The 26,824-nt window shown below is 49.3% G+C and overlaps 1 protein-coding gene across 2 annotated transcripts in view; it reads right to left on the minus strand.

Annotated features, from left to right (window-relative positions):
- Positions 1 to 26,824, minus strand: part of IFT122 (intraflagellar transport 122) — a 70,009-nt gene that overhangs the window by 16,252 nt on the left and 26,933 nt on the right. For both annotated transcript variants that reach the window (XM_004581321.4, XM_004581322.4), the window contains exons 9-17: positions 24,775 to 24,966; positions 24,482 to 24,620; positions 23,094 to 23,296; positions 21,744 to 21,881; positions 20,033 to 20,197; positions 15,248 to 15,445; positions 10,908 to 11,048; positions 7,236 to 7,289; positions 3,901 to 4,062 (exon numbers count right to left, since the gene is read on the minus strand). In XM_004581321.4, coding sequence (XP_004581378.2) covers positions 3,901 to 4,062; positions 7,236 to 7,289; positions 10,908 to 11,048; positions 15,248 to 15,445; positions 20,033 to 20,197; positions 21,744 to 21,881; positions 23,094 to 23,296; positions 24,482 to 24,620; positions 24,775 to 24,966 — 1,392 coding nt within the window. The remainder of the gene's footprint in view (positions 1 to 3,900; positions 4,063 to 7,235; positions 7,290 to 10,907; positions 11,049 to 15,247; positions 15,446 to 20,032; positions 20,198 to 21,743; positions 21,882 to 23,093; positions 23,297 to 24,481; positions 24,621 to 24,774; positions 24,967 to 26,824) is intronic.

Here is a 26,824-nt window from a genome sequence, read left to right on the forward strand (position 1 = left end):
AGTTCTAGGTTCGGCTCCCTGTGTGCCCCCTCGGCTACCACTACATCCACTGTAAGTGCCATTTGCATTTGTTTCCTGAGATGTTCTGTGGCCTCACCCTGGGGAATCATTTCAGTGGCTTTGTCCCAGCATGTGCTAGGACAAATAAGAAAAACTCTTGGGTTAATGCCTTCTCAGCTGTTGTGTATCAGGTCTGCAGGCTTGAGGCGCTGATCAAAGGTGGGACAGGAGGAAGAGATCTGGGGCAGAGGACGGTCTCCCAGGAGAAGGCCTACGATCCCACAGGTACGGGGGGCAGGAGGCAGGTCCCAGGTCTCTCCTGCCACAGTGCAGGCATATTCCTTGCTCCCAGGCTTGGCCCTAGAATTTGTGAGACATCACCTCAGAAAATGACGTTTCTTCAGAAGAGTTACACAAACTATACATGCAGGCATCACCATGGCCAAGACAGTACCAGTGCTGTTGACATTTTTAAAGGTGGGCTTGCCAAAAGGGGAAACCGGGAGAGTTTTCAGTCATTCCATGGCCGCAGGACCATGGACCACGTGGGCAGCTTATCCCTGGGACAACTGCTCTCAGCCAGGGAAGCACAGTTGGTGTATATACAGAACCCTTGAGCAACCAACTCACTGCCTCCACCCGCCATTTGTCTTCAGGGTAATTGTGGAACCTCAGAAATTGCCCCATTTTAAGAAGGAGAAGAAAGGGTCTAGTTTACCCTGGACCCCTCTTGGATGGCCTCTGGTTCTCTGCGGAATTCACAGAGGAGAAAGACCTAGAAAGCAGCCGCTGACTGTGCCTACTTTGGGCCACAACAGACGTACCCTTTACTCTCGCAGCTATTACAATGTGCACTCTTTACGCCAACAGAGCTGCCACTCTGCCCTCTGACTGCTAAGTGAGGTCAGCAGCTGGGGAAGCGGGCCCCAACAGAGAAGGGCAGTGCCCTTTACAGAGTCTTCAGTGGACTTGGAGTGACTGCAGTAAAGAAGGTCAGAGGCTGAGAGACAGCCATGAGTGTGTATCGTCGCTTAGAGAGACCAGCCAGGCCTACAGCTCCCAGGCTTGGGGGAAGGGGCTCTCTGTGGCGGAGCCTCCCGTGTAGCTCAGGGACTCGGGACGTAATTAAAGCTGAGTCTAAATGCTTCCTTCAAGGCTCAACAAAGTAGGTTTTGAAAAGCTTTTTGGTTCCACGAAACTAATTTACAGGTTATCTGGAGGCCCCAGCCAAGACTTTGTCCTGCAGTGGACAGAAAGAGGCTGTGCTGAGTGATGAATGAGACTTAGCAGTGGTCTCCTGCTCAGTGATTTCCATCAGGACATACTACAGAGAGTGAAGAGCATTATCATTCCCTTTATCACCACATAAACATGTCACTTATCCGGAAGGCAAACAATTTATTTGTACGTGGGAATGTAATTTAAAAATTTTCTAAAAACCAGATTGAATCTTGGGAAGCAATTTTCGAGTAAACAAAAACATGCCATGTTAATAAGCACTGTGTCCCCCATCCAGCATAATACATATGGACACATTTTCTCAATCCAGGAGAGGGAGACTGAAATGGAACTGACCTACTTGGAACAGTGATCAGAAACTACAACTGAAAACAAGCCCCAGAGTATTTACAGAGTATTTACAGAGACAACCCCGGTGGGAGTGTGTCGGTGGGTGCGTTTCTGGGTGGTAGACTATGAGAGCGTCAAGTCCACCTGAGGTGTAACGAGGGGTCTCTGAGAAAGGACAAGAGTGGGCACCCAGAGCAGATCTGAAGGGCTGTTGTGTGGCCATGCTGGGCCTCTCGCATTTTCATCTGTCTATAAGCTTGGCCTTTGTAAAGTGTTCCATGCACTGTTCCGCATCCTCCTTAAAGCAAGCTGAGCCAGAGGAAATGGAGAGTGAGTCCAGCAAAGGGTCTGTACCCAGGAGGGACTTGGACGCACACCATTCCTCTGACCCTGGGGCCTTTTCTGCTGCTCCAGGGCTTCCAGAAAGGACCTTGAGACCCAGAGGATAAGCAGCTGCAGCAGTCCCTGATGGCAGCATTTGATACTAGAGTTTCAGGTTTTGTCCCTGGTTAAAACGTTCTTTGCCTGGAAGACAGCTGCAGTGATTCTGGAGTGTACAACGTGTATGGAAATCTGGTGGGCACCTTGACGGGAGGATCAGTGTGGGGAAGGATGAGAAAGACAAAAAGGAAAACCAGCGAACCTTAGGAGTGCAGGATCTAAAGAAAGCAGAGAAGGAATCGAGGAGAAAAGACAGCTTGACTGGGGCCCAGTTGTATGGCTAGGACTGGGGACCAGCCACTCCAGGGCCACATCCTAGGCTCCCAAGTGAAGGGAGCCAAACACAGCCTTCAGCCGCAGAAACTAACAGATCACAGAAGATCAAAGAACACCTCTCCAGGAACACCAAAGGAAAAAAAAATGGAGAATATTTTCCATCTTGAACTTGTGAGTTAGATAATTGCCATTAACAGTCACTAATTGGTTGTGGCTGATGACTCACTTAATAATATTCTGAGAACTTCTGACATTACCGGGAAAGACAGGTTAACAAAGGCACCTCACACAGGAAGAGCCTTTCTACTCACTGCACACAAAACTATTTCAGCCTTGTGCTGGGCTCAACTGCAAATGTCTTGGAGCCAGCATTGTGTGTAACAGGTTAAGCTGCTATCTGCAATGCCTGTAATCCATATGGATACTTTAAGTCCCAGCTGTTCCACTTCCAATCCAGCTCCCTGCTAATGTACCTGGAAAAGTGGCAGAGGATGGGCCAAGTGCTTGGGCACCCACACCCATGTAGGAGACCAACAGGAAGCTCCTGATTCCGGCTTTTGGATTGCCCCTTCCTGATCATTGAAACCACAGGGGAGTGAACCAGCAAATGAAAGATCTTTCTCTCTATATTTCTCCCTCTCTTTCTCCTTTCTCTCTCACTTGCTTTTTTACTTTTTTTGGAAAGTCAGAAGGAAAGACAAAGAGAAAGATCTTCCATCTAAGTGGTTCATTCTCCAAGTGGCTGCAATGGCTAGAACTGAGCTGAGCTAAAAACAGAAGCCAAGAGCTTCTTCTGGGTCTCCCATGTGGGTGCAGGGTTTCAAGGCTTTGGGACATCCTCCCTTCTTTCCCAGGTCACAGGCAGGGAACTGGATGGGGAGTAGAGCAGCCAAGACACAAACCGATGGGATCCCAGTGCATGCAAGGTGAGGATTCAGTCACTAAGCTACCGCGCTGGGCTCTCGACTCTTTCAAATAAATCAATCACTTTTTGAGAAAAAAAAAAAAAAGCAAACCAGCAAATGTCTTGACTGCTGTAGGGTCCTTTTCGAGAGCTGTTCAGAGGCCTGGGCCAGGTAGCTCTTCTACATGAATCCTTAAATCCACACCTGCTGCAGTTTAACCTTAAAGGGAAACCCCAAACATGAAAGGAACTTTGACCCTGGGGAAGCATTCAGTAGGTACCAGAACAGAGGCTCACAGAGCAAAGGCCCCCAGGAACCTAGGCTGCAGGGGACCACGTGGTTCCGCACAGCTGGCAGGAGCAGCATATCTGACAGAGGTCAGAGTTCATGGCAGGCAGCCCTGAAGGCCTGCCCTTAACACTTCAAGAAGGGGACTGTGTGGGGGCAGACACACATCACCCAGTTCTGTCACTCAAGAAGGTCTGAGCTGTCACACCCTGTCCCTTTGATGTAAACTTGGAAGGTAAGCTTCAGAGCCCTTTCAACCAGTGACCATCAGGGGTTCCTTTGTTTATCTGTTAGCCCAATCCTCTCTGAGACCACTGCTATTTTTCCATCTGCACTACCTCTTGGGGCAAACAACTTGGACACTATAGGTCAGAGCCCTGGGGGCCCAGGTGGTAGCCCAGGACTGGGAGGGGTGGGTTACCTTGGCATACTCGAACATGCGCAGATCGGTGTACATGTCAAGGGCGAGGTTCTCATGCCCACTCCTCTTGTACAGTTTGGCAGCCTCGTGGAACTTCCCTTGGTAGGAAAACACATCTGCCAGAAACAGGTCATTGTTGGTCTCTCCCCGCTTCTTCCTCTCCTGGAAAAATCAGAAGCACAGGAAACGGCCTCTGCAGCCACAGGCAGGAAGCAGCCTCTACAAAGGTTAGAAGTTGCTATTCCCAGTTAAGCCCCTGGGTGTTCCTACTGGAACCTATGCTTGGCTCTCAGGTTGTTGTGTCTCACCTACATTTCCGGTGGGAATACCTGACAATAAAAGCAGATTTTTTTTTTTTCCACACAACTGAAGAGCAAAAAAAGATGCAAGCTTTTGTTTGGAGGAAATTCCTCAGGCTCAGTTTCCTGTATACTCCTCCAGGGCAACAACTGGACAGTTTGAACAGCATGCATTACCCACTGGCAGTCCCTAAGCTCCCAATCTCTCCCAAATCCCAGCCCTGTCTCTCCTTCTATCTGTAAATCTGGAGGGGAAAAAAAGCCTTACTATGTTCCTGCTGCTATACAGAAGCAAAGGAATACCTCACACTGAACACATGCTAGGTACAAGGTACGCACTTCCCGCACATGTGGATTCTTTGCCTCTCACACAGTATGCCCAACCTCCACAGCAAGCTGGGATTCAAGAAGTGCAACAGGTCAAAGTTGGATGAAGCTAGCATTTGGTCTTGGTTCACTCAGTTCTGTCAGACTCCTGATGCCCTTGCACCCGATCATACCCTCTTTTTGTACTACCTATCCCAACAACCCCTTCAGGAGCCTGCAGGGGTGGCTCGGGACTACCCTCGTGTGTACTTGTGCACACACTTTACAGTGATGGGCTGACGGGAGGGACCACACAGTCCTGCTTCCTGGGCTAGGGGACATTCACTACTCTATGGTTAAACTATTTATAAACACTCAATCACACCCAACCCCTCATCTCCAGCAGTTGTCTTTTGCTTGTTTTCTTACAAGTGAATCACAGTGGAGGAAGATGAGACATTGAATCAAACTCCTAGACAAGCTGGTGGAAGTTTTAACAGCTGGAGGCAATGTGACTCCCCAATGACAGAAATTTAAAAAAAAAAAAAAAAAACTACACATAGTTCTGGCAAATCCATCCAATGAAATAACTCCTAATAATTGGAAATGAATCAAAATCTTGCACTGAGATTAAAAAAAAAAACAGGAGCCAGTGTTGTGATGTGGCAGATAAAGCTAATACACGTGATGCTGGCATCCCATACAGGTGCTAGTTCCGATTCAGCCCCCTGCTAATGTGCCGGGAAGACAGAAAAGGGTGACCCAAGGGCTTGGCTCTTGTACCCACATGACCTGGAAGAAGTTCCTGGTTCCTAGCTTTGAACTGGTCTAGCTCCAACTGTTACAGCCATTGAGGGTGTAAACCAATGGATGGAAGATCTTTTTTTCTTAACTGCCATTCAAGTGAATAAATATATTTTTAAAATATTTATTTATTTTTATTGGAAAGAGATTTACAGAGAGGAGAGACAGAGAAAAAGATCTTCCATCCACTGGTTCACTCCCCAAGTGGCCACAATGGCCAGAGCAGAGCTGATCCAAAGCTAGGAGCCAGGAGCTTCTTTCAGGTCTCCCACGTGGGTACAGGGTTCTGAGGCTTTAGGAAGTCCTCAACTGCTTTCTCAGGCCACAAGCATGGAGCTGGATGGGAAGTGAAGCAGCCAGGACCCAAACCGGCACCATATGGGATCCTGGTGGATGCAAGGTGAGAATTTAGCCATTACGCTATTGTGTGGGACCTGAATAAATAAAGTTTTAAAAATAGATTTTATCAGGAATGGAATTTAGGCCCTATCTTTTTAGGGGTCCCCCAAAATCACCATAATCAATTAAAATGATCTGTGTATACTCAGTAGCTACATTACCAGAGTGGGTAGAGTCCTTGATTCTTGCTGGCAGTGCAGCAACATGCACCGGGCAACGGGTTCCAACTAAGAAACCTTGCTTTCTGGGGCCAGGCTGAACAGCAAGCAATGATAATTTTGGAGCAAACTGGATCCTTACTTAGATCCTATCTGTCAGGAGAGAATCCTCCAAGTTCACCTAAAAGTCCCAACTCACAGCCACATAGAAGAGGCAGACACTGTAAACTCAGCTGGTCCTGACACATGATAAAGCCAGCTGGTTTTGCACAGAGGAAAAAATGATGTTCACGGCTTCAGGTGAGCACTCCCTTGACCGTGGCCAGAGGATTCACGGGCAGCAATGGACTTCACAGGTCTTTAATAGGCAGGTAGACAAACAGAGCCACTGCTTCGCATGCACAGGGGGCTGCAGGGTGTGGAGAAAGGGTGCACAGCCCAGACTAAAGCAGCATGCACTTACTCGGGTGCAGATGGGAGTCGGCTGTGCACCCTTGGGAATGTGACACAGCCTCTCTGAGCCTGTTTCCTCCTCTCTGGAAGAGGGCTAGCAGCAGTTCCTGCATTGTGGAGATGCTGGGAGGGCAAGAACTGTGCACACCCCATGCGTGGGGTGCCCAGCAGCCCCACAGTCAGGCTTCACTGGGGACTCCTACAGGCCTCTATCCTCAGCTCTCTACCCACTGGGCTCAGCACAAGGCCTGGCCCAGACGGGTGTTTCTTATTCAAGCTGGATTAGAGAGACAAGACATTTGCCGATTTCCTCACGGCTTCCATTCGGAAAGTCAATGTATCTCACATTCCTTTAGGCTCACAATAAATCTGTTCAGGAGAAAAAAAAAACATGCATGCCTTTTTACAGACAGCTAGACACTTCTGCAATGCATGGAACTTAAGAACAGCAGGGCCCGGCACCCAGCTTGTTGAGCCCACCCCAGGCCTGTCTGCGCTGGGCTGACAAGCTCTGTGCTCTTGCCAGCACGGCAGGGCGGGAGGTGTCCCAGAGCGGGGCTCAGCTCAGCCCCAGGCCCAGTGTGCTGGGGAAGCCCTCTACGCGGGCAGATGACTGCAGCCTGGGAGCACAGCAGCTACTTACTGATAACCTATTTAAACCCTTGCCGCGATCCTGCCAGGTAGGTCTGATCCCATTTCACAGACAAGAAACCAAAGCTCCGAGAAATTCAAACCCATCTGCCTCAGTGGACTACTAAGCAGCAGCCTGCACTTCCCACTCCAGGGCCGCTCTGCCCCCTGCCTGGGCAAGGCTGCCACCCAGGATTTGTTCATGGGTCCTCAGGTCTCTTGCCTGCTAGGGGAGTTGACACGGAGACCGTGCTTGCTTGAGAAGGAAGAATGCTTCTTCTGTTACCTCAATGCTGTTGATGAGCTCTAAGTACCGCAGGTCTTGGACTCTGGTGAAGGCCTGTCAGGGAAGAAACAAAGAACAAAACCAGCTGCCTTCTCAGTTTCAGAAGTGGGCAGGTGGCTGGGGGTGGGAAGCCATGCTCCAGACAGACAACCCGCACAGGGTCAACAGGCAGATCCTAACTGATCCCTGTGTGCTCAGGAGGGCCACGGCCCCCACGAGGCATGGCTTCACCCCAGGATCGGTCCACACAAACAACAGCAAAGAAGCCCTGGCTGCATCAATCACTTGGGGATTTGGTAAAACAAAATCCTGATAGCACAGCCTGAGATGCAGCGGCGGCTCCTCGGAACATTGTCCCTCCACCGAGGAACTGTGGAGGACGCCTCCCGGCAGCGCCATCAACACGGGGAACCCAGAACAGCAGTGCCAGCGCAGGGGAGAGGAGGAGGAGAAAGCTGAGAAGCAATCAAGCTGCTTTCTGAAACGGGGAAGGTAGGGAATGAATCACTCCAAGTCGCTGGAAGGCAATTTTTCAGTAAATCCTAAAAGCGCAGCCGCTGCCTTGGACCTGCAGTCAAGCCAGGCACTTTAACCCCTGCTAGAAGTTTCTGAGGAACAGGAAGATACTTCTTTCAGATTCTGCAAGAGGCTTGGAGGAACACAACCCACCATATCCAACGGATCTTCCTGTGGTTTTTGTGGTCAACATTTCTACCCAGCTGTGCTTCTTTAGCGGTCCCATTTGAAATGGGCTGACATAGGCTTAGGAGGGCGGCAACTCCAGGAGTCCTTGGAACTTACAAGCAGAACACCATTGGCCGCGTGAGGCCTCTACCTGGCTGCATGATACCCTCCCTCCTAAAAAGATGTGGGAGAATGAGCAAGTCATCTGGTCAGATGTGGCTGCCTTACACACGACCACAATATGAGTTCATCTTTCATCCCGTAGGGCCAAGTACCCTGTCAGGTGCCCTGACCCAGAGGGGAACAGGACTTGACCCTGCCCCTTCCCCTAATTCATAAACCTGCGTTCTATAAGGGGAGCCCAGCAGATACAGAGATCACTAAGTATTTTTTAATCAAAAACTACACAGTGACAACTAGATGTTCTTGTGAACGCAGATACAATGTCCACGCGTGGGGAAGGCCAGGGAGCAGGATGGCGTAAGGCCTCCCAGAGTAGGCATCCAGCAAGTGGCTATCCTTGAAGCAGGATTCATAGGAAGGGTAAGGAAGCAGGGGTCACCCAGGCAAAGAATGTGGAGCCAGGAGTGCCCATGCTCTACACTAGAGGCCTTAGGAGATAACCTTCTCCATCTGACTTGTCTTAGAGTCCCCAGGCGAGGCGAAATCCACAATGCCTGACACAGAGCTGGAGAGGGAGCGAGGAGCTGCCCAGGCCTCAGTCCAGGCCCAGACATAAGGCTTTTGAGCTGGAGGGTATGAACACCCCCGCCTCACTCCCCGCTTTGGAGCCTTAACCACACTCCTGTGGATGGGGTAAATTTGGGACACCCTCTACAAGGATCATTCTTTTTGGTTCTGCTGTGCTGGATTCTAGGATGTGAGAAAGCTCTGTGTGAAATCTACTCCCCAGTTCCTTCAGCCCTGATACATTCTGCAGAGTCAGGGTGGCTGGTCACGGTGGTCAGAGTCACAAGGCCAGCTCATGAGCAATTTCAGCAATGAGACCTGTGGAGAGTCACAGCAGGCCGAATCCCAGGTCAGGCAGCTCTCCTCTGCCATCTAGTGGGGATGCGAGTGATGGCCCAGGGCCCCCTTCCCCAAGTCTGTGCCTTGGAGCCAGAGCAACTTGCATAGGGTAAAAACAAAGGACGGAGATTCAGGATTTAGATGAGAGATCAAGTTCTCCTCAACGGTCAAACTCTTGTGGCATCTTGAAAGCATCATATCGGTCACAATAAATATACATACAATTATTATTTATAGAAATAAATAAATAGGAGCAGGCAGTGAAGACACCCCATGGGACACCTGCAGCCCACACTGCGGGATGGATTTGAGTCTTGGCTCTGCTCCAGGTACCTGTTTCCTGCTAATGGGCATTCTGGAAGGCACTGGTGATGGCTCAAGTACTTAGGTCCCTGTCACCCACATGGGAGACCTATATTGAGTTCCTGGCTCTTGGTTTCACCCTGGCCCAGGACCAGCTGTTGTGCGCATTTGGAGGAAGGAGCCAGGAGACAGAAACTTCCTTCTGTCTTCTGTCTCTCTCATTCAAATAAATAAGTAATTTTAAGACTACGTATGCAATACTCTAAAAAAAATATTGTGGCTTTAATCATTTCTAATCTCAGGCAGTACTTTCAGGAAACAGGGTGGGCATGGTGAGTAAATAAATAGGAGGCATTCCAGTTTCATTTCTGCCCATTCTAACATTTGCTGAGTATCACGAAGGGGCGGGGTACTAAGATGAGATAGCTACCTAGTGTATAATCTAGAGCAAAGACTGTTTGTTTGTTTCATCCCAAGCTAAAAACAAGCAAACAAAACACATTCTAGGGATCCTTTGTTCCTCTTCATCTCTCCTGGCACCTTCGGGTGGGGCAGGAGATAAAAGCTCCCTCCAAGCAAAGGCCTCCTCCCTCCTCTGAATTCCCAGAGCCTCCTGCATTACTGCTCTGCCAACACTTCGGAAGTCTGAAGCTCTAACGCCCGACATTATTACAGACATTATTAGAGAAGGACAGCTTCCGCTGCTCTAACACAGCTAGCACTGGACAGCTAGTCCCGGCTCCGGATTCTCCTGTAACTGCTCAGTTAAGCCAATGTGGCAGTCAGTGTTGCCCCGCCCCCACCGCAGAGATGGTGGGGACAGGGGCTGGGGGTCCCGGTGGTCACAGGGCTACCCCCACAGTGTTGCTGCCGCTCCTCATCCCCTCTGCAGGGCCTAGACTGATGCAGTCTGCTCCCTTCCTACTCCTGTAACTCCTGACTTCACATGACACATGTTTTGTGACAGCCAAAGGCCTAGCTCCTTACTTGACTAGGAAAACAACAGACAAAGGGAGCAATAGCAGAGAGGGTGCCGGAGCCATTTTCTCTCCCACTTCAGGCTCTAGACAGAAACCCAACTCAGAAATGTAACTGGGCTTTTTCTGATGCGCAGAAATGGGTCAAATGCTTTTAGCCATCTCTCTAGCTTTACCAGACTAAGGCAGGATGATAGAGCAGATCATCTGATGTGGGAAGTGACCACACTGTTGTCAGAATCAGGGTTTGGCCATCCCACTCTCAGCAGGGAGCTAAGGGACACCAAGGCACAATAAAGGCTGTTCATACCTGAAACCTATTGAGTACCAATTATGGACCAAGCTTTTAGCTAGGTGGATCACACAAATAATAGTTATTGAGTGTGACAGCTGCATTCATCAGGTACTTTTCCAGGGTCAGGCTTCGCAGTTGCTGTCCCATCAGACCCTTCTAACTCTGTGAGGGCACAGCCACCATCATGCTACCTCTACAGAGAAGTCACCCGAGGAAGGCTGTGACCTGACCCAGGTCACAGTGACGTAATGCTGAGCTGAGGTCTAACCCCAGGCCAGTCTAAACCTCAGGGCATACCACAGGCGGCTGCTGGCCCTCCACACCACCTGGGCCCTCTCCTGCCCGCTCAGCTCAAATTCCACCGCATGCTAAGTAGAGGCTTACCTTCTTTGCAGTTTCAAATTCTAATCCTTCAAGAGCTTCCATGGCCAGCTCACGCCAGTCAGCGTCAGTGACCCCCAAACAGGCAATCTGGTAAGCTTCTTTGAACATTTTCCTATCCAGGTACTGGTACATGGGAGCAGACTGCAAGATTTTGTCAAAAAGAAAAAAGAAAATTGTTTTCAGAGAAATGGAAAAAAAAAATCAGATTCATACAAAGCCTGTCTCCATCTCCAGATAGGCATGAAGATCTAATTACAAACACCTGCAGAGAGACACGCCAATGAGCAGGAGCAGCACCCTTCGCAGCCCCGCCCAGCCCACCTTGCCGCCTTTGCTCTGTCACCGCCTTCCCCACCCCCTGCACTAACAGTGCTCTGAGCACAGTTTTCCTTCAACTCTCCCCTCCTGCCAAGCCCCAGGACTGCCTCACCACAAGATGTCACCCAACCTGCAGAGCCCCCTCCCCTCCCTGCCTTCTGGAAACTGCCTGTTTGGCTCCCAAGACCTGTTCAAATGTCACCTCCTTTGCAAAATCCTCCCTGATTCCTCAGGCGCCCACCTCGAGCAAGCAGCCTGAACTGACTCTGCCCTTGCCCAGATCTCGGGCTGTGCTGTAACCACGACTGTCTCCCCAACAAGGCCATCAACAACCCAGGGCCAACAGCACGGTTGTGCTTCACTACACGCCTCCCTCGGCAGGCCCCCAGTTTATGTCTGCTGCGAGAATGAACGACATCACTGAGAGGAGGGGGCTAACGTGGCCGCCTCCTTGAGGTGGCTTGCTCCAGGTCACACCGAAGGTCCCCATCTCCAGGAGTTGGGGACAACTCCCCGACAGGACGGTTACCTTGCTCTGACTACCTGTGAGCACTCCTAGAGACCTCTCTCTTTCAGGCTTGCAAAATGCTTTTGCATTTGCCCAGCAGCAGGCATAACTTTCCCTGTGGGGAGCCCAAGAAGCTGAGACTCAGAGAGGACCACTGATTGGCTTCAGAATACGCGTGGCAACAGAAAACCCTGATGTTGGAGCTAGTAGGACCTGAGCCCACTTTCTGTGCTCTGCCCTGCCTTGTGCGAGTGTGCCCGCAGGGAGGGGTGCATGGCACCTTTAACAGTCACTGGGCCTCTCCTTGCTCTAGCGCCAGTCAACTGTGCTGCAGGGACGTGCATCTTCCCCATGGGACTGGCAGACAGTGGAGATCAATCAGCCAGTGCTTCTGCACTAATGGTTCCCAAATGTGGAACTGAACGTGCTGTTTTCTCCATTTACGGCTTTTATCTTGGAAATTTCCAGATCCATTTTCAGCTTTAGAGTTGAAGACAATGTTTTTCTCCTTCAGCTGGTCCATGCTGTGGTAGACACAGCTGCTCCTGTGTGCTTATCATTTCTCCTGTGCAATGCCATCCCCTTTCTTCCCCAGGCAGCAGGGCAGGAACGGGAGAGCAGCTGGGCTGGAACTCAAGCCGTGTTTGAGCAAGGTTTCTTTCGAGTAACCTCTTAACTCCCCTGCAGATGCCCTGCCCATCTCAGGCTACCATGGGCAAAATGAGAGGTGTTCTGAAAATAGTAACTATGGGGCCAGTGCTGCGTAGCGGGTAAAGCTGTTGTCAGCTGTCCATAAGGGTGCCAGTTCATGTCCTGGTTGTTCCACCTCAGATCCAGCTCCCTGCTAAAGCACCTGAGAAAGCAGTAAAAGACACTCCAAGTACTTGAGTCCCTGCATGTGGGAGACCTGGATGGAATTCCAGGTTCCTGACCTTGTCCTGGCCCAGCCCCAGCCACTGCAGCCACCTGGGGAGTAAAGCAGCACACAGGAAGCCCTCTCTTTCCCTCTCTCTGTCTTCCTCTTCCTTCCCTCCATGCTTTTCTCTCTGTAACTCTGCATTTTAAATAAATATAAAAGGAAGAGAATAACTTACTGGGCAGAAAGCAAGTGTGCCTATGCCCTTCTGTGTAGTCCTCAAAGCCAGCTCCTCCTCCCCTCCTGTCCAGTCATGCTCCCCCTTTCCGCTGCTGCAAACACCTTCTCAGGGCTTGGGTCAAGTTTCCCAATCCCTTAAAGTTTCCCAAACGCCCCCACCCAAACCAACGTTCCTTCCTGAACTCCTTTAATGAGCACCCTCTGTTCCAGAGGACGAGTAATTGTGTTTTGTGGGTTTGGGCTATACTATGACTCTGTAATAATAACAAATAATGATAGGAATTGGGCCACACAGACCTGAAGATGACTATAATTAACCCCATTTCACAGAAAATAAGACCCCAAAGAGTGAGACGAGTTGCTCCAGTTGCAGCTGGTCAAGGTAGTGGGTCGAAGCTTGGAGCTGCTGCTCTCCCCCTAGAGCGCAGGGCCTCCTGCCATGCACAAAGCCTCAAGGGGCGCATTAGCTGGGAGCAGACGATGGCTAACATCTGGACTTGCTTGGGAGGCACAGTCTGAGTGGGCGTTTAAAAAATATACAAACTGAATATACATATATACACATATAAACTGAAAAACCATCATGGGAGCCATACTTTACCTTGGTGTTACATTCCAAACACAACGTCACCACGAGGCAGAGAAGGTTGACCAGGCCTCACTGCCCTACTTGGCAGCCCTGACCAGCAAGTTCTTGCACAAAATGATGTAAGTATCAAAAGGAAACCAAAACTCCCAAGAGCAGGTTTTATGCTCTCTCCCCTCTATCTAGGCCAAAATCACTGGCCAGCCGGAGGCAGAGGCTACAGACAAACAGCCTTTGTGTTGGGAGGGCCTTCCCCAACCCTTGGCAGTCCTATCTGCTGCCTCAGCAGGACGGCTCAGCAGCAAGCGGGAGGCAGGCTACTGCCTTGGGGGGTCCCGTCACAGGAAGCCCTGCACCGCCCCCTTGGCTCGTCCCAGCTGGCCAAAGTCAGGAAGAGCAAACTGCATTTATTTTTGAGGTCAGGATGGCAATCTTGGGAGAAAACTTTCAAGAAAGCACAGCTTGTTTGGCATGACTGAGGGCGAGTGGGACCTTGCAGATGCAGTGCATAGATTTGGAAAGGGCGCAGATGGGGATGGCAGGAGGTGGCCAGGAGGGGCTGTGTTGGCTCCCCTCCTGCCACCACTTCCACCCCAAGCCCTTGCTTTCTCCTGCTTTCCTTACCTGCTGTTTCCACATGTCCAGATCAGATCACTGCCACTTCCAGGGAAGTGCTTCCGGTAAGCTTCCCGGGAAGCTGCTCTGGGTGAGCGCCAACGAGGGCACTTGCCAGTAATTTCTGCAGCCATGAGCAGAAGGGATTCAGTGCTCAGAGACAAGTGGACCAGCCTAAGGGTGAACAGTGTGGTGGATCCACAGACAGCAGAACCCAGGAGAAGGGAAATCTGAAATCTGTCCAGAAACCTTTCCAATGTACCCCCCCCCCCGATCCGTCCGTTCTGTCTGGAGGAATCTTTACAAAGGAGTTCAGGTGAGATGGCTGCAGGGCCTGAGGAGTCACAGGAGCTGAGGACTATAAAGCCCCTCCAAGTTCAACAACACATGCTGGGGAAGTAAGCTGCACAACACCTGTTTGACAGGATGCAGTGCTGCCAGGACCACGATGCTGAGGGCACAGTGTGGTCACCAAGGGCACCAGGGTACTGGGGGAACTTGTGATGCCAGAGTGCTGTAGGGTCTGGCTGCAGGTGGAGCCTCCAGACCAACTGAAGCGATGTCACTGTGCCTCAGTTCTGCACTCTGTTAATCACCCTGAGATTCCCTTTTGAGGATTAGGCTCTGGGGCTGATATTTCTCCCTGGGGCCTATCTCTATTTTATGATCACTGGAAAGAAAGGGCTTGTCAGTCTCTGGTATCTGTCCTCCCCCACTCCATGGCTATCTATGACAACACCTCCCCACCCAACACACACACGTACTCTGGCCTCCTCCTGGTTCAGCACACCTGAACAGGGTCCCATTCTCCCTTTATGGCACCCAGGCCTCAGTTCCCACATACATTCTCCCTGTCCCTGTCTCTCTTAAACACATGCTGCTACACATGCTCGTGCACACAACCTGCCTCATTCTAACTTTGTGGGCTCACTGATGCATGGCTCTCAGTGAACAACACCATTTGCTGACAACACTGCACACCTCTCTCCATCCTTATCACAGGGGAGATCACAAAGAAATGGAGGATCTGTGGGGTTGAGATTCTGCCCAAAGACAGAGAGCAGCTGCACCAGGTAGAGAGACAACACATCAAGTTTCAAGCACAGGGCACATCTCCACTCTGCTCTCTCCTCTCTCTCCCTGACACAATCTCCAAAGCTCCTGGCTTTCCTGTCTCATCGCCCTGTCCCAAGGACAGCACACAGGGCCTGGGTTACCTGTGGCACCTCTACTGCAGACATGGAGAAGACGTGGAGGCAGAAGATCTTGGAGCCGTTGTAGCCAACCACGAAGCCCTGCAGCTTTTGCTGGTGCACGGGGAAGGTGCTGGCTTTGATGTTGAGGTAGCCTCCCCCCGAGAAGCACAGCATGTCCTCACACTGGGTGTTCCAGGCCACGCTGTTGGCATTGGATTCCTGCAGGCCAGGGACAGGGAGGAGGGTGTGAGAACAACCTGGACCTCTCACACCATGCCCATTTCTTAGTCAACTGCCCTTTTAAAGTGACTCATACAGTGAGTAGGGCTGGCTCATGGACCCCCTGGCATGCGCGAAATCTGGCATTGGGAGGGGTTCTGATGAAGGAGCCTGGGCAACTCCTTTGGCAGGACACAGACCCTACAGGTAAGCGCAAGAAGCATGAAAGGAAACATCCCAAAACAGGCCATGGAAAGTTTCCCACTGGTATATATTTGGCATGGGTAGGGGGCAGACCAGGCTGAATCAGTTCACATCACCCATTGGCGAATCCAAGCACCAGAACAGAGTGCGGGTCGAGCCAGGTTCGGTCGCAACAAAAAACCAGTGCACATTATGGAATGCTAAGGTGAGGTGACCTGTACCGGATGTGACCACAGCGCCCAACCAGCACACATGAGAACCAGAAAGGGAGGGGGTGGAGCCAGAAGGGGAAATGTGAGGGTGCTCCCCTGTTGGACAGCTACTCCCACTGGAGAGCATGAGCTGGGATGTGTGCAGACCAGACGAGGCAGGGCTACAACACTTGTGGGCCTCATGTTGACTAGATCAGGGAAAAGCCAGGATGGGCTGATTGTTCCTACTGGTGCAAACAAAAATTAGACTGGGTGAGGGTTGGTTGGGCTTAGCCACAGCACCAGCTGGCAGAAGCTGGCACTGGGGGCTAATTCTGTCAAGTTACACTGCAGAACCACCTGGAGAGTGCATAATCCGGGAGTGGGAGTGGCCTAAAAGGGAAATAGTGGGCTCCTCCCTCTTGGGTTACCACTCCCACTAGAGGATGCGAAAAGCAGGACAGGGGCTGGGTTAGACATAAAGGCTAGACATAAAGGCACCCAACAACATCTGTGTGAACTGGATAGTGGAGCTGGTTAGATAGAACTAGGCTTCAATGCCCATTGACATGTATGAGAGTTGAATGGGATGCGGGACAGACTGGACTAGTCTGCTGCATATGCTGGCAAACCAAGGTAGGGGGCGGGCCTGGTGGGGGTTATTAGGGGTCACTCTGACTAGGCTGCAGCTCCCACTGGTTTATGTGAGGGCTGAGTGTGTGCTGGGCAGAACCAGGCTGGATTACAGCACCCATTGGTTCCAGTGGAAGACAGCGCTGGAAACAGAACTGACCCAGCAATTGCAACCACCAGCTGATCGGGGCGATGGACTGTGCTGGGCCCTGAACTTGCTAGTACACACAAGAATCTGGTCTGAGAACACCTCAGATACAGTTTCTTTTGGGATGTCCCCAATCGAACTGCCGGACTCGGAACCCTAACCATGAAAAGACAGAGGATAGAACAAGTCAATCAACCACCTCAGACATATGTTGGCAGTGAAAAACTGGGCAAACAGAGACTCTAAGATGGACTGTGTCAATCAGTGGATTCTTCAACAACCTCATTGTGCTTGGAGTGGTGAGACTGGCAGCAATTTATAATTGTTGAACTATCAAAATCACTTGAGCAAGACCCTTGGAGCATGTCCCACATCAGGGACCTGGGGTGGGTGGGAAATTGGGTTGGGCTTCTCCCTTAAAACCCCCTTTACCTCAGATACATGAAGGAAACAAAGTGGAAATTATAGTCTTACCCACTTTCCTGTAGCCCTTGAACCATTTTACCCTAATTAACTATGTAAAGATTGCCAAAAATATAATTTAAAAAAAGAAGTGTAAAATAATTAAAATAAGATTAGAGATTATTTTTTAATGAAAGGCTTGATTATTAATATCACAGTAGTTAAAAGAATGCTGGAGAATTTTGAATAAACTCATTCTTGATAAAAAAAATAAAAAGTGACTCATAAAAACCGTTGACAGGGAGATAGATATGAGTCAAGCCTCTTATGCACCTGCGTCAGGGTAGGGTTTTCAAACAAACAAAAATTGTTTTTGAGAGATAGAGTCAGCAGGGGGAAGAGAAGGAAGGGAGGGAGAAAGAACACTCCCATCCATGGGTTCATTCTCCAAACAACCACAACAAGCAGATCAGGTCAGGGCTGAAGCTGGGACACAGCAACGCAGCCCAGGCCTTCTACCGGAGTGGCCCAGACCCCAGCCTTTGGCTCATCACCACTGTTGACTCCCAGGGTCTTAACCAGCAGAAATCTGGGGAAGCAATCAAACCCAGACACTCCAACAGGACACAGAGGCATCCGAACAGCTGAGCTACTGGGATATATGTATATATGTGTATATTTTAAATGTATATTCTCCCCCAATACTAATCAGCATGAAGTATGTAAAAAACTAGTCAAGTGGGACTGCAATTGCACTGAAGAATAAATACATATCTTACACATAAGTTTAAAAGTGTGTCTGGGGCTGGTGCACTGGCTCAACTAGCTAATCCAGCATGTATGCCATAGGGTTAACAGGGATTTTTTTCCTGGGAAGGTGGAATTGTTGGTGCTTTCTCTTTTGTTTGCTTAGAATTTTTTTTTTTAGATTTATTTTTATTTTTATTACAAAGTCAGATATACTGAGAGGAGGAGAGACAGAGAGGAAGTGGAGCTGCCGGGATTAGAACCAGCGGCCATATGGGATCAAGGCGAGGATCTTAGCCACTAGGCCACACTGCCAAGCCCGTTTGCTTAGAATTTTTACTTATTTATTTATTTTTGGTCATGGATACATATTGTTTTTTATAATAAGCACAGTTGAGTTAATTTAAATTAGAAAATGACACATTGTCTATTGTCTCTACAATACACAATTCACACATTCTATTTTTACAGGAACCCTGGGAGACAGCCCCTCTGCTCCTCCCAGCTCTCCTCTAGGCTGTCTAGAATCCTTCACAATGAGCTCAGATTATTTTTATAGTAAGGAAAAGAACAACATGGTTGTTTTCTTTGTAAGGTACAGTGTCATCAGTGGAGAAAAATAGGACAAAAGAATCTGGGAATGTTTTCCAGCAAGGTAGGAAATCAAGATCACACAATAGGTGACATAGGCAGGATTGAGCTTACAACAGTCAGAGGTAAGGGCTGTCTCTTGATTTGTCTGGGCCAATGGTAGCCCAGTACTCCCTTCCCCTGCCTTAGCGGCGCCCACCTCCAGGTACCCTTCCACCATACTAGTTCTACAGCTGAGGACCAAGAGGAGCCCTGACCACGGCACTAGATCTGACATGGCTGGGAAGCTCTAAAATGGCTGTAGAAGCCAGTCAAGAGAAGGGCTTTGGAGGAGCTCACTTTAGATAAAGTGGCTCTGACCAGTCACAAAGCCTTGAAGAGGCAAGGATGGGGGGAGGAGGCCAGTATTGTGGCGTTAACAGGTAAAACCACCGCCTGCAATGCCAGCATCCCATATGAGCACCAGGTTGAGTCTTGGCTGCTCTGCTTCCAAGCCAGCTCCCCGTTAGTGTGTCGAGAAAAGTAGTAGAAGATGGCACAAATGTCTGGGCCCATCTCACACGGAGCACCTGGATGAAGCTCCTGGTTTTGGCCTGGCCCAGCCCTGGCCATTGCAACCATCTGGGGAATGAACTGGTGGATGACGATCTCTCTCTGTGACACTACCTTTCAAATGAATAAAATACAATATTTAAAGGTATCTATTTTTATTGGAAAGGCAGACTTAGAGAAGACAGAGAAAGATCTTCAATCTACTGGTTCACTCCTCAACTGGCCACAATGGCTAGAGCTGAGCTGACTCAAAGCCAGCAGCTCCTTCCAGGTCTCCCACACAGGCGCAGAATCCCAAGGCTTTGGGCGATCCTCCACTGCTTTTCCAGGCCACAACAAGGGAGCTGGATGAGAAGTAAAACAGCCAGGACACCAATCAGTGCCCACATGGGATGTCATCACTTGCAAGCTGAGGATCGGTCAACTGAGGCATCATACTGCTCCCTAAAATAAATCTTTTTAAAAAGTCTGAAGACTCAGCTCAACTTTGAACTGTGCTTAAAAAAAAAAAAAAAAAAAGAGGAAAAATGTGGCCAAACTCAGCCACGTTGGAGCCTCTGGGATTGTCTTCCAGGGAGACACCTCTTCCACCACAGGACTGAATGATATGTAAACAGCTTTCCCAAAAAGAGCTCAAAAGCTCAGATCTTTATGGCATCCTGGTGGATGAAGAAGCGTGGCTTCACCCAGTCTCCCTTCCTTCTTTCAGATGACAAACCTGCTCCTTACCGTGCCTCAGGTTCCTCACAGAAACAGGCAGGCCTCCAAGAGGCAGGAGGTGGACACCTTCAGAAGAACCATGACATTGGCCCACTCACTGTGAACCTACAGCACACTCTAATGGATGACTTACCTCTTCTATTGCTGGTGGTAAACAGTAAGAAAGGAATTACATTCCCATCCTAAGAGTAAGGAAACCAAAACTGAGAGGCTGGCCCAGGCCCCGCAGCGCTGCACGCCTGAAGGAGAAGGCCTTTCCACTGCCTCTCAGCTCGGTACTGCACCCAGCCCTAATACATCACTGTCCCTCGGGCAGCAGGGGACCACCACCTGCGGGGACTGGGAAGTAGAGGAGAGCCTCTAGAGTACTGTGTCCTCCTGCACTCGGGAGGACTTCACCTGGAAAAGCAGCTCCTTGGTGTGGATGTCATAGACCAGGCACGTGTCGTTTTCGTCCACCACAGCCAGCTTGTTTCGGGAGGCACTCATGTCCAGGCAACGTACGGCCGTGGCCTGCTTCAGCAGGACGATGGCAAAGAGATTGTCCACAAAAATCTTCAAGATCTGGCGAAATTTCAGAGGCAAAAAGAAGTGTGAGTCACCATGGCAACGAGACCCTGGAACACAGCCAGGCTGTTGGGATCCCATGTGTTCTACAAGAACAACTCCTACTAACTCCACCAGAAGCTCTGCACGGGGAAGAGGACTCATTAAAACAAAGACAGGGGGTGGGTGGCTTATCCTCAGGGGACCAGAAGTGTGGTTCATTGGAGGTCCTTGAAACGATGACAGGCCTGAGACATGCCAAACTGTCTCCAGTGCCTGCTGAGTTTGGGGATTTGGTAATGATATCATCCACACCGCAGCAGGTTAGCAGAGACCATCTCGCAAAGATCTGAGTCACACACTAACACAGGAATATGCTGCTGTAAACATCCCGACAAGATAGCTGGCATCAAGCAGTGACGCTGCTGCTACTGCCAGCTATCATTTATTACTTCCCTGTTTTTAACATCTTTCTGAAAAATGCAGTATTACCCTCATTTGTAAAGCCTGCGCTCAGAGGTCAAGTATCCTCCTTAGGGCTGCACAGGTAGAGTAGCTAAGTAAAAACATGCTTGGGGCAAGCACTCTGGTGCAGCTTCTCATTCAGCCCCCTGTGAACATGCCCTGGGCAGTAGCAAGCAATGGCTCAAGTGCTTGAGTCTTTGCTACCAAGTGAGAAATGGAGTTCTGAACTCCTGGCTTTGGCCTGACCCAGCCCTGGTTGTCACAGGCATCTGGGGAAAGAAACACTGCAGAAGGTCTCCCCAACCCCCATCCTGAACCCAGTCATCACTCTGCCTTTCAAACAGATAAGCCGACCTGACTCCAAAGACCAAGCTCTTGGCCTCACGTGAGAAATGACAGCTGACTACAAGAAAGCAGCAGCCTCTTCCTCTATTTTTGTGTTGCTGCTCGGCTCCTGCTGATTTCATGCTCCGCAGCTTCCATCCCCAGCAAAGACCTGACAGGCCTCAGCCACAAGCCATCTGCTACACAGCTTGGCTCTCAGGCTCACGCAGTTATATTTTCCCTTTCAAATTTCCATGTAGCCCACTTAGAACTTCTCTTATTTTGAGCAAGGAAAACACACACACACACACACAGAGATCTGTTAAACTTTGGGTAACCCAGATTTCCCACATCTGTTTGCCCAAAGAATCCATTTTTCCTAGAGTTATCTGGTAATATCCAGAGGCCCAGCACTCTAGCACACTGCGATAATCCACTCACTGCCCTAATAGGGATCTGACCCAAGCAGTGATCTTCGTCTCCCTCCCCAGCAATCCACTGAAGCTGTGTCCCCCACAAATTCCCCACCTCCTGGGCGACCCTGAAGTGTACTGATCCACTCTACATGCAACCCAGAGGCCACAGCAGGATCTTGGCCAGAATGCCAATATGTTGTAAGCCCGAAGGCCACTGTCCCTTTAGCTGGAAGCTGCCCTCCTGGCTGCCCTCCAGTGCACCTATCTCGCACTGGGAACCCATCACCTCAGGGGACCCCCAAACCAGGTCATGTGTGTGTCAGACCATGGGTTGACGGGACTGATGAAGAAGCACTCACCTGTCCATTCTTCAGGCCCACTAACAGACCTTCCCTTCCAGGAGGGCCACCAATCACCTTGATGTACCGAATGAGAGACTCCATCTGCCATTCCCGTTCCTTCACTCCGCTGAATGACAGGCACTGCAGCCGTTTCTCCTAGAGGAAGCATAGCTGTGCTCGGGCGTCCACAAGGAAAGGCAGCCAGGCCCGCCTAAGGAGGTCCTCCTGCCCCTGAAGGGTGAAAATTACCTAACACTCAGTGTCCTTGTTCCCTCCCCATGGCTGGCACTAGGAATCCTTCACAAGCCTTCCCTGGGGAGCCCAGGACAGCTTCAGATCTTCAGTGTAGCTCTCCAGGCTGCCAAGGCCAGAAGTTGCACCCGAAGCGCACCAAGCTGCCACATGGCCCTGTAACTGCCATACTCCCAATCTGCTGGAAACTCTGAACTGTCAGGGAAACGTTAACAGTATTTTATACTACGTTAATTCCTAAAGGATATTTTCTGTTTTTACCACTTTCAATAGGTTTAGCTAAAACTAAATCTGCCTCTACTTCCAAGATTGAAAGGCCAGGCTAGCCTTTCCAAACTTTTGTTGGCATCAAGCTACACACTTTCTAAGGCTCTATGTTTAAAATTCTTCTCATGAAAAAAAAATCTCTCAGGAAGTAAATGTGTGTTTTTTTTTTCAGGAAGTAAAGCTTTCTTAACCATTATTGAGTGAGTATAAATGTTCACATATCCTTACTTCTTAAAAACAAACAGGGCCCACCGAGGTGGCCTAGCAGCTAAAGTCCTCGCCTTGAACAAAACGGGATTCCATATGCGCGCCAGTTCTAATTCCGAGAGCCCCACTTCCCATCCAGCTCCCTGCTTGTGGTCTGGGAAAGCAGTCAAGGACGACCCAAAGCCTTGGGACCCTGCACCCACATGGGAGGCCTGGAGGAGGTTCCTGGCTCCTGGCTTCGGATGGCGCAACACTGGCCATTGCAGTCATTTGGGGAGTGAATCGTTGGATGCAAGATCTTCCTCCCTGTCTTTTCTCCTCTCTGTATATCTGCCTTTGTAATAAAAATAAAATAAATCTTTAAAACAAACAAAAAACCTGTCTTCACTGTGTGGAACACCAATTCATGTACAATCCTGGTATAAAAAAATGCCATAACTACCTAACAGTGCTCTCCAGTTTATGGCCCTATTCCACTGGGCCGGATTCATCAAGAGGATAGTATGATGAAAGCCAATGTGGCTACCAAATCTTATGGAAAGGAACTTGTTTCCCAGGAAGCATACGGTGGACGCCCGATCTGTGGGAGGAGCAGATGCGGATACGGATTCAGCCTGACCTCTCCAGCAGGCTGCTACCCACCTGGCACAGGATGATGTGACTGGAACACACCACCAACAGGTTGCACTCAAACTTCTTGACCATCTTCTCTTTCACCCGGTAATGCATGTCTGACGAGTCATTGGAACACAGCTCATAGATGAGAATTTTCTCTGGCAGCTGGATAGCTAATCGATTTTTATAGATGGCAATTTTCTTGACAAGCTCTTTGCATTTAATACGAACTGTCAAAGAAAAAGAAATCCAGCTCTAGCAAAAGGTTGTTAAGTAAGGTGGAAAGGAAAGAAATTAAAAGCTATCATTTACTTAATGCTACTGGCAATTACAGTGAGATACTCTCATTAAAACATCCTTGTGGAGCATCTAATAATCAGCTCAGCTCAGCACTGGAATCCAGAGTGGTGCACAGCACAGTCTTTGTGGTCCATTGTGTGCCAGTAGAAGCCTAAGGCTCCACAGCATGGCACTAATGGCCCCTAATGACCAGGAGCTGCCTAAGTGGCTCACTTCTGGCCACTCTCCATCTGCTTTCTTGACAATAGGGTACTGCATGAAATTTCCAGGACATACTAGGCTGCACACACACTATGGACCAGACAGTGTCCCAGAAGGTACACTGTATTAGGTCTGAACCCAGATCTTCCAGCTGAGCCTCTTCCCACCTCTACCTCTGCTTATCTCTGGTAGAAGAATCTGCTAGCAAGCAGGTGGAGATGGAGCTGAAAGAGAAGAACCCTGCAGTGACTCTGACCAGAAAAGACAAAAATCCACAAGGGGGCACTGACATAATGACTCAACTGGCTAATTCTCCACCTCTATACACCAACATCCCAGCAGCTCCACTTCCCACCCAGCTCCTTCTTATGGCCTGGGAAAGCAGTAGAGAATGAACCAAAGCTTTGGGACCCTGCACCCAAATGGGAGAACTGGAAGAAGCTCCTGGCTCCTGGCTTCAAATTAGCTCAACTCTGGTTCTTGTAGCCATTTGGGGAGTGAACCAGAGGATGGAAGATCTTTCTGTCCTTTCCCTGTCTGTAAAGCTACCTTTCAAATAAAAACAAATTTTAACAGAAAAAATAAAAACAAAAACCATCCATAAGGACTCATGCAGTTCTGCCACCTGGCTCTCAGGGTCATCTTTCCTTATTCAGGGAGCCCATATACCACTGTGAGGAATGTGCAACACCCTCTATGAGGTAGTGCATTCTTTTAGACAGGGTTTACTGTTGTGAGACCCTCCAAGAATTCTAGATCTCTGGCCACCGCTGAGAAAAGCAAAACCCAGTGGTCTGACAACACTTTGTTTTCAAAAGGTCAAGGGGAAAGATTTTCTGCCATTTCAAGTGCCCTGTCCCCAGCTGTCTCAATCTAACATGTGGAGAGCAAGAGGAGCTGCACCTGCTTCTTACCTTTCTGCTCTGTGATCAGGTGCTGCACAATGACATCAGTCATGCTATCCCGGTAGGCATAACGGTCCTTGTAGAGCCCGTGAACTGTGCTGAAGATGAGCTGGTAGAAGGAAATAGTGCCATCCTGGCAGCCCACTACCTGCAGGGGTCGAGAGGTACGCACTTTCAGCTCTTCATGGACAATCTTATCCTCCCCTTTTCCAGGAATGCACACGAGTGATCTGATTGGCTGAACATGGCCAACTCTCAGTGCTTCCCGCAATGGTCCAACAGAATGAACTTCCGGTTCTTACCACATAGTTGGAGTCAGGTTTCACTTTGCATGTCCACACCCAGGAGTTTTGCTCCCCAACAGTCCCAAGTCGCACTCCATCCTTGGTGAAAAGAGATACTTGCTTGTCTGATCCCCCAAGCAAAATGTACTCCCCTTTAGTAAAGTAGCTGACACAGCAAGGGTCAAAGTTCAGCGACCGTTCCCTCATAATCTGAGGAAAGAGAACACACCAAGGGAAAAAGAATCAATCCTGAATCCATAATAATTGCAATATAATGAAGGGCTTTTCCCCATCAATGTTTATGGGGAAGAGCTGAGGAGAGGAGACAGCTGGCCAGCCTTATCGCTTGGGTTATCCCCACACAGACATACCCTTGTCTTTCTCACCACGAGGTCAAATCTTCAACTCCCAGAGCCAGCGGCATCTCCCCTCGTCCCACCTGACTGGCCCAGGTGTGTCAGTTCCTTGGCCAGCTTGGGACTGTCTGTCTCCTGTGGCCCTCTACCACACAGAGCCTGAGCTATGGCTCAGTCATTCCTTCAGCCCCTCAGCTTCTTTTCTCTGTCCCCCACCCCCATCCTTCCTAACCACTATTTCAAAGTTCAGTCTATACAAAGACTATCCTTTAATTCTGAAACTATGCCCATTCTACTTATCTTTATAACTAATTGTAGAAAATATTCAGTTATTTTAAAAATTTATTTATTTGTATTGAAAAGCCAGATTTAAAGAGAGACAGAAAGATGTCCCATCTAATGGATGGTTCCCTCCCCAAACAGCCACAATGGTCAGAGCTGAGCAGATCTGAAGCCAGAAACCGGGAGTTTCCTGTAGGTCTCCTGCATGAGTCAGGGTCCCAAGGCTTTGGGCCATCCTCCACTGCTTTCCCAGGCCACAAGCAGGGAGCTGGATGGGAAGTGGAGTATCCAGGACACGAACCCGTGCCCATTTGGGATATGGACACCACAGTCAGAGAAGGATTAGCCAACCGAACCATCATTCTGGCCCCATATTTATTTATTGAAAGAGCAACAGATAGAGAGGAAGAGACAGAAAGAGGGACCTTTCACCCACTGGTAAACTCCCTTAATGGTTACAACAGCCAAAACCAGGAGCCAGGAACTTCATTCTGGTCTCCCAAGTGCATGGTCCGGATCAAAGCACTTGACTTGGACCATCTTCTCCTACATTCCCAGGTAAATTAGGAGACAACTAGATAAGAAGTGGAACAGCCAGGACTTGAACAGGCACTATGATATAGGATTCTGGCATTACAAGTGGAGGCTTACACCAGCCCTTCTTCATAACTTTGAGACATAATTCATATACTACACAATTCACCCATTCAGAGTGTATAAATCAATGCCTTTCAATATAGTCACATGATTGTGAGGTCATCATCTAATTCCACAACATTTTCATCACCCCTCAACAAAACGCTAGTAGTCAGTCTCAATTTCTCCTTAGCAATCACTAACCTTTCTGTGTCCACATGCATAGATTCGCCTATTCCGGACATTTCATCTAAGTGGAACCACACACCAGGTGGTATTTTGGGTCTGGTTCATCTGTGTTGTAGCATTGAAGGCACTTCCAAAAAAGTCACAGGAAATAGAACTAAATAGATAAGTTTATTTGGGTGCAAAAAAAGATTGAAATCCACATATATTTGTTACATAATAAGCATTTTCCATGAACTTTGGTATATTAGTACTTCATCCCTTTTCACTGACAAATATTATGCCATGACATGCTACACCATATTTTATTTTACTTATCCTATCTTTTGGGTATTACGAATGGTTATGTACAAGCTTTTGCATGAACATGTCCTCATTTCTCTTGAGTCAATACCTAGAAGGGATGGGCATTGTGGTGCAGAAGGCTAAGGAGCCACTGTGGTACAGGCAACACTTATGGGAGTTGACAGTTTGAGGCCCAACTGCTCTGCTTTTGATCCAGCTCCCTGTAAATGTGCCTGGAAAAGGAGCAGTGGGTGAGCCAAGTGCTTGGGCGCCTACTGTAGGACAATGGTACAGTTCAAGACTCCTGGCTTTGGCCTGGCCCA

Source organism: Ochotona princeps, chromosome 21, assembly GCF_030435755.1.
Source record: "Ochotona princeps isolate mOchPri1 chromosome 21, mOchPri1.hap1, whole genome shotgun sequence".
Classification (NCBI taxonomy): Eukaryota; Metazoa; Chordata; class Mammalia; order Lagomorpha; family Ochotonidae; genus Ochotona; species Ochotona princeps.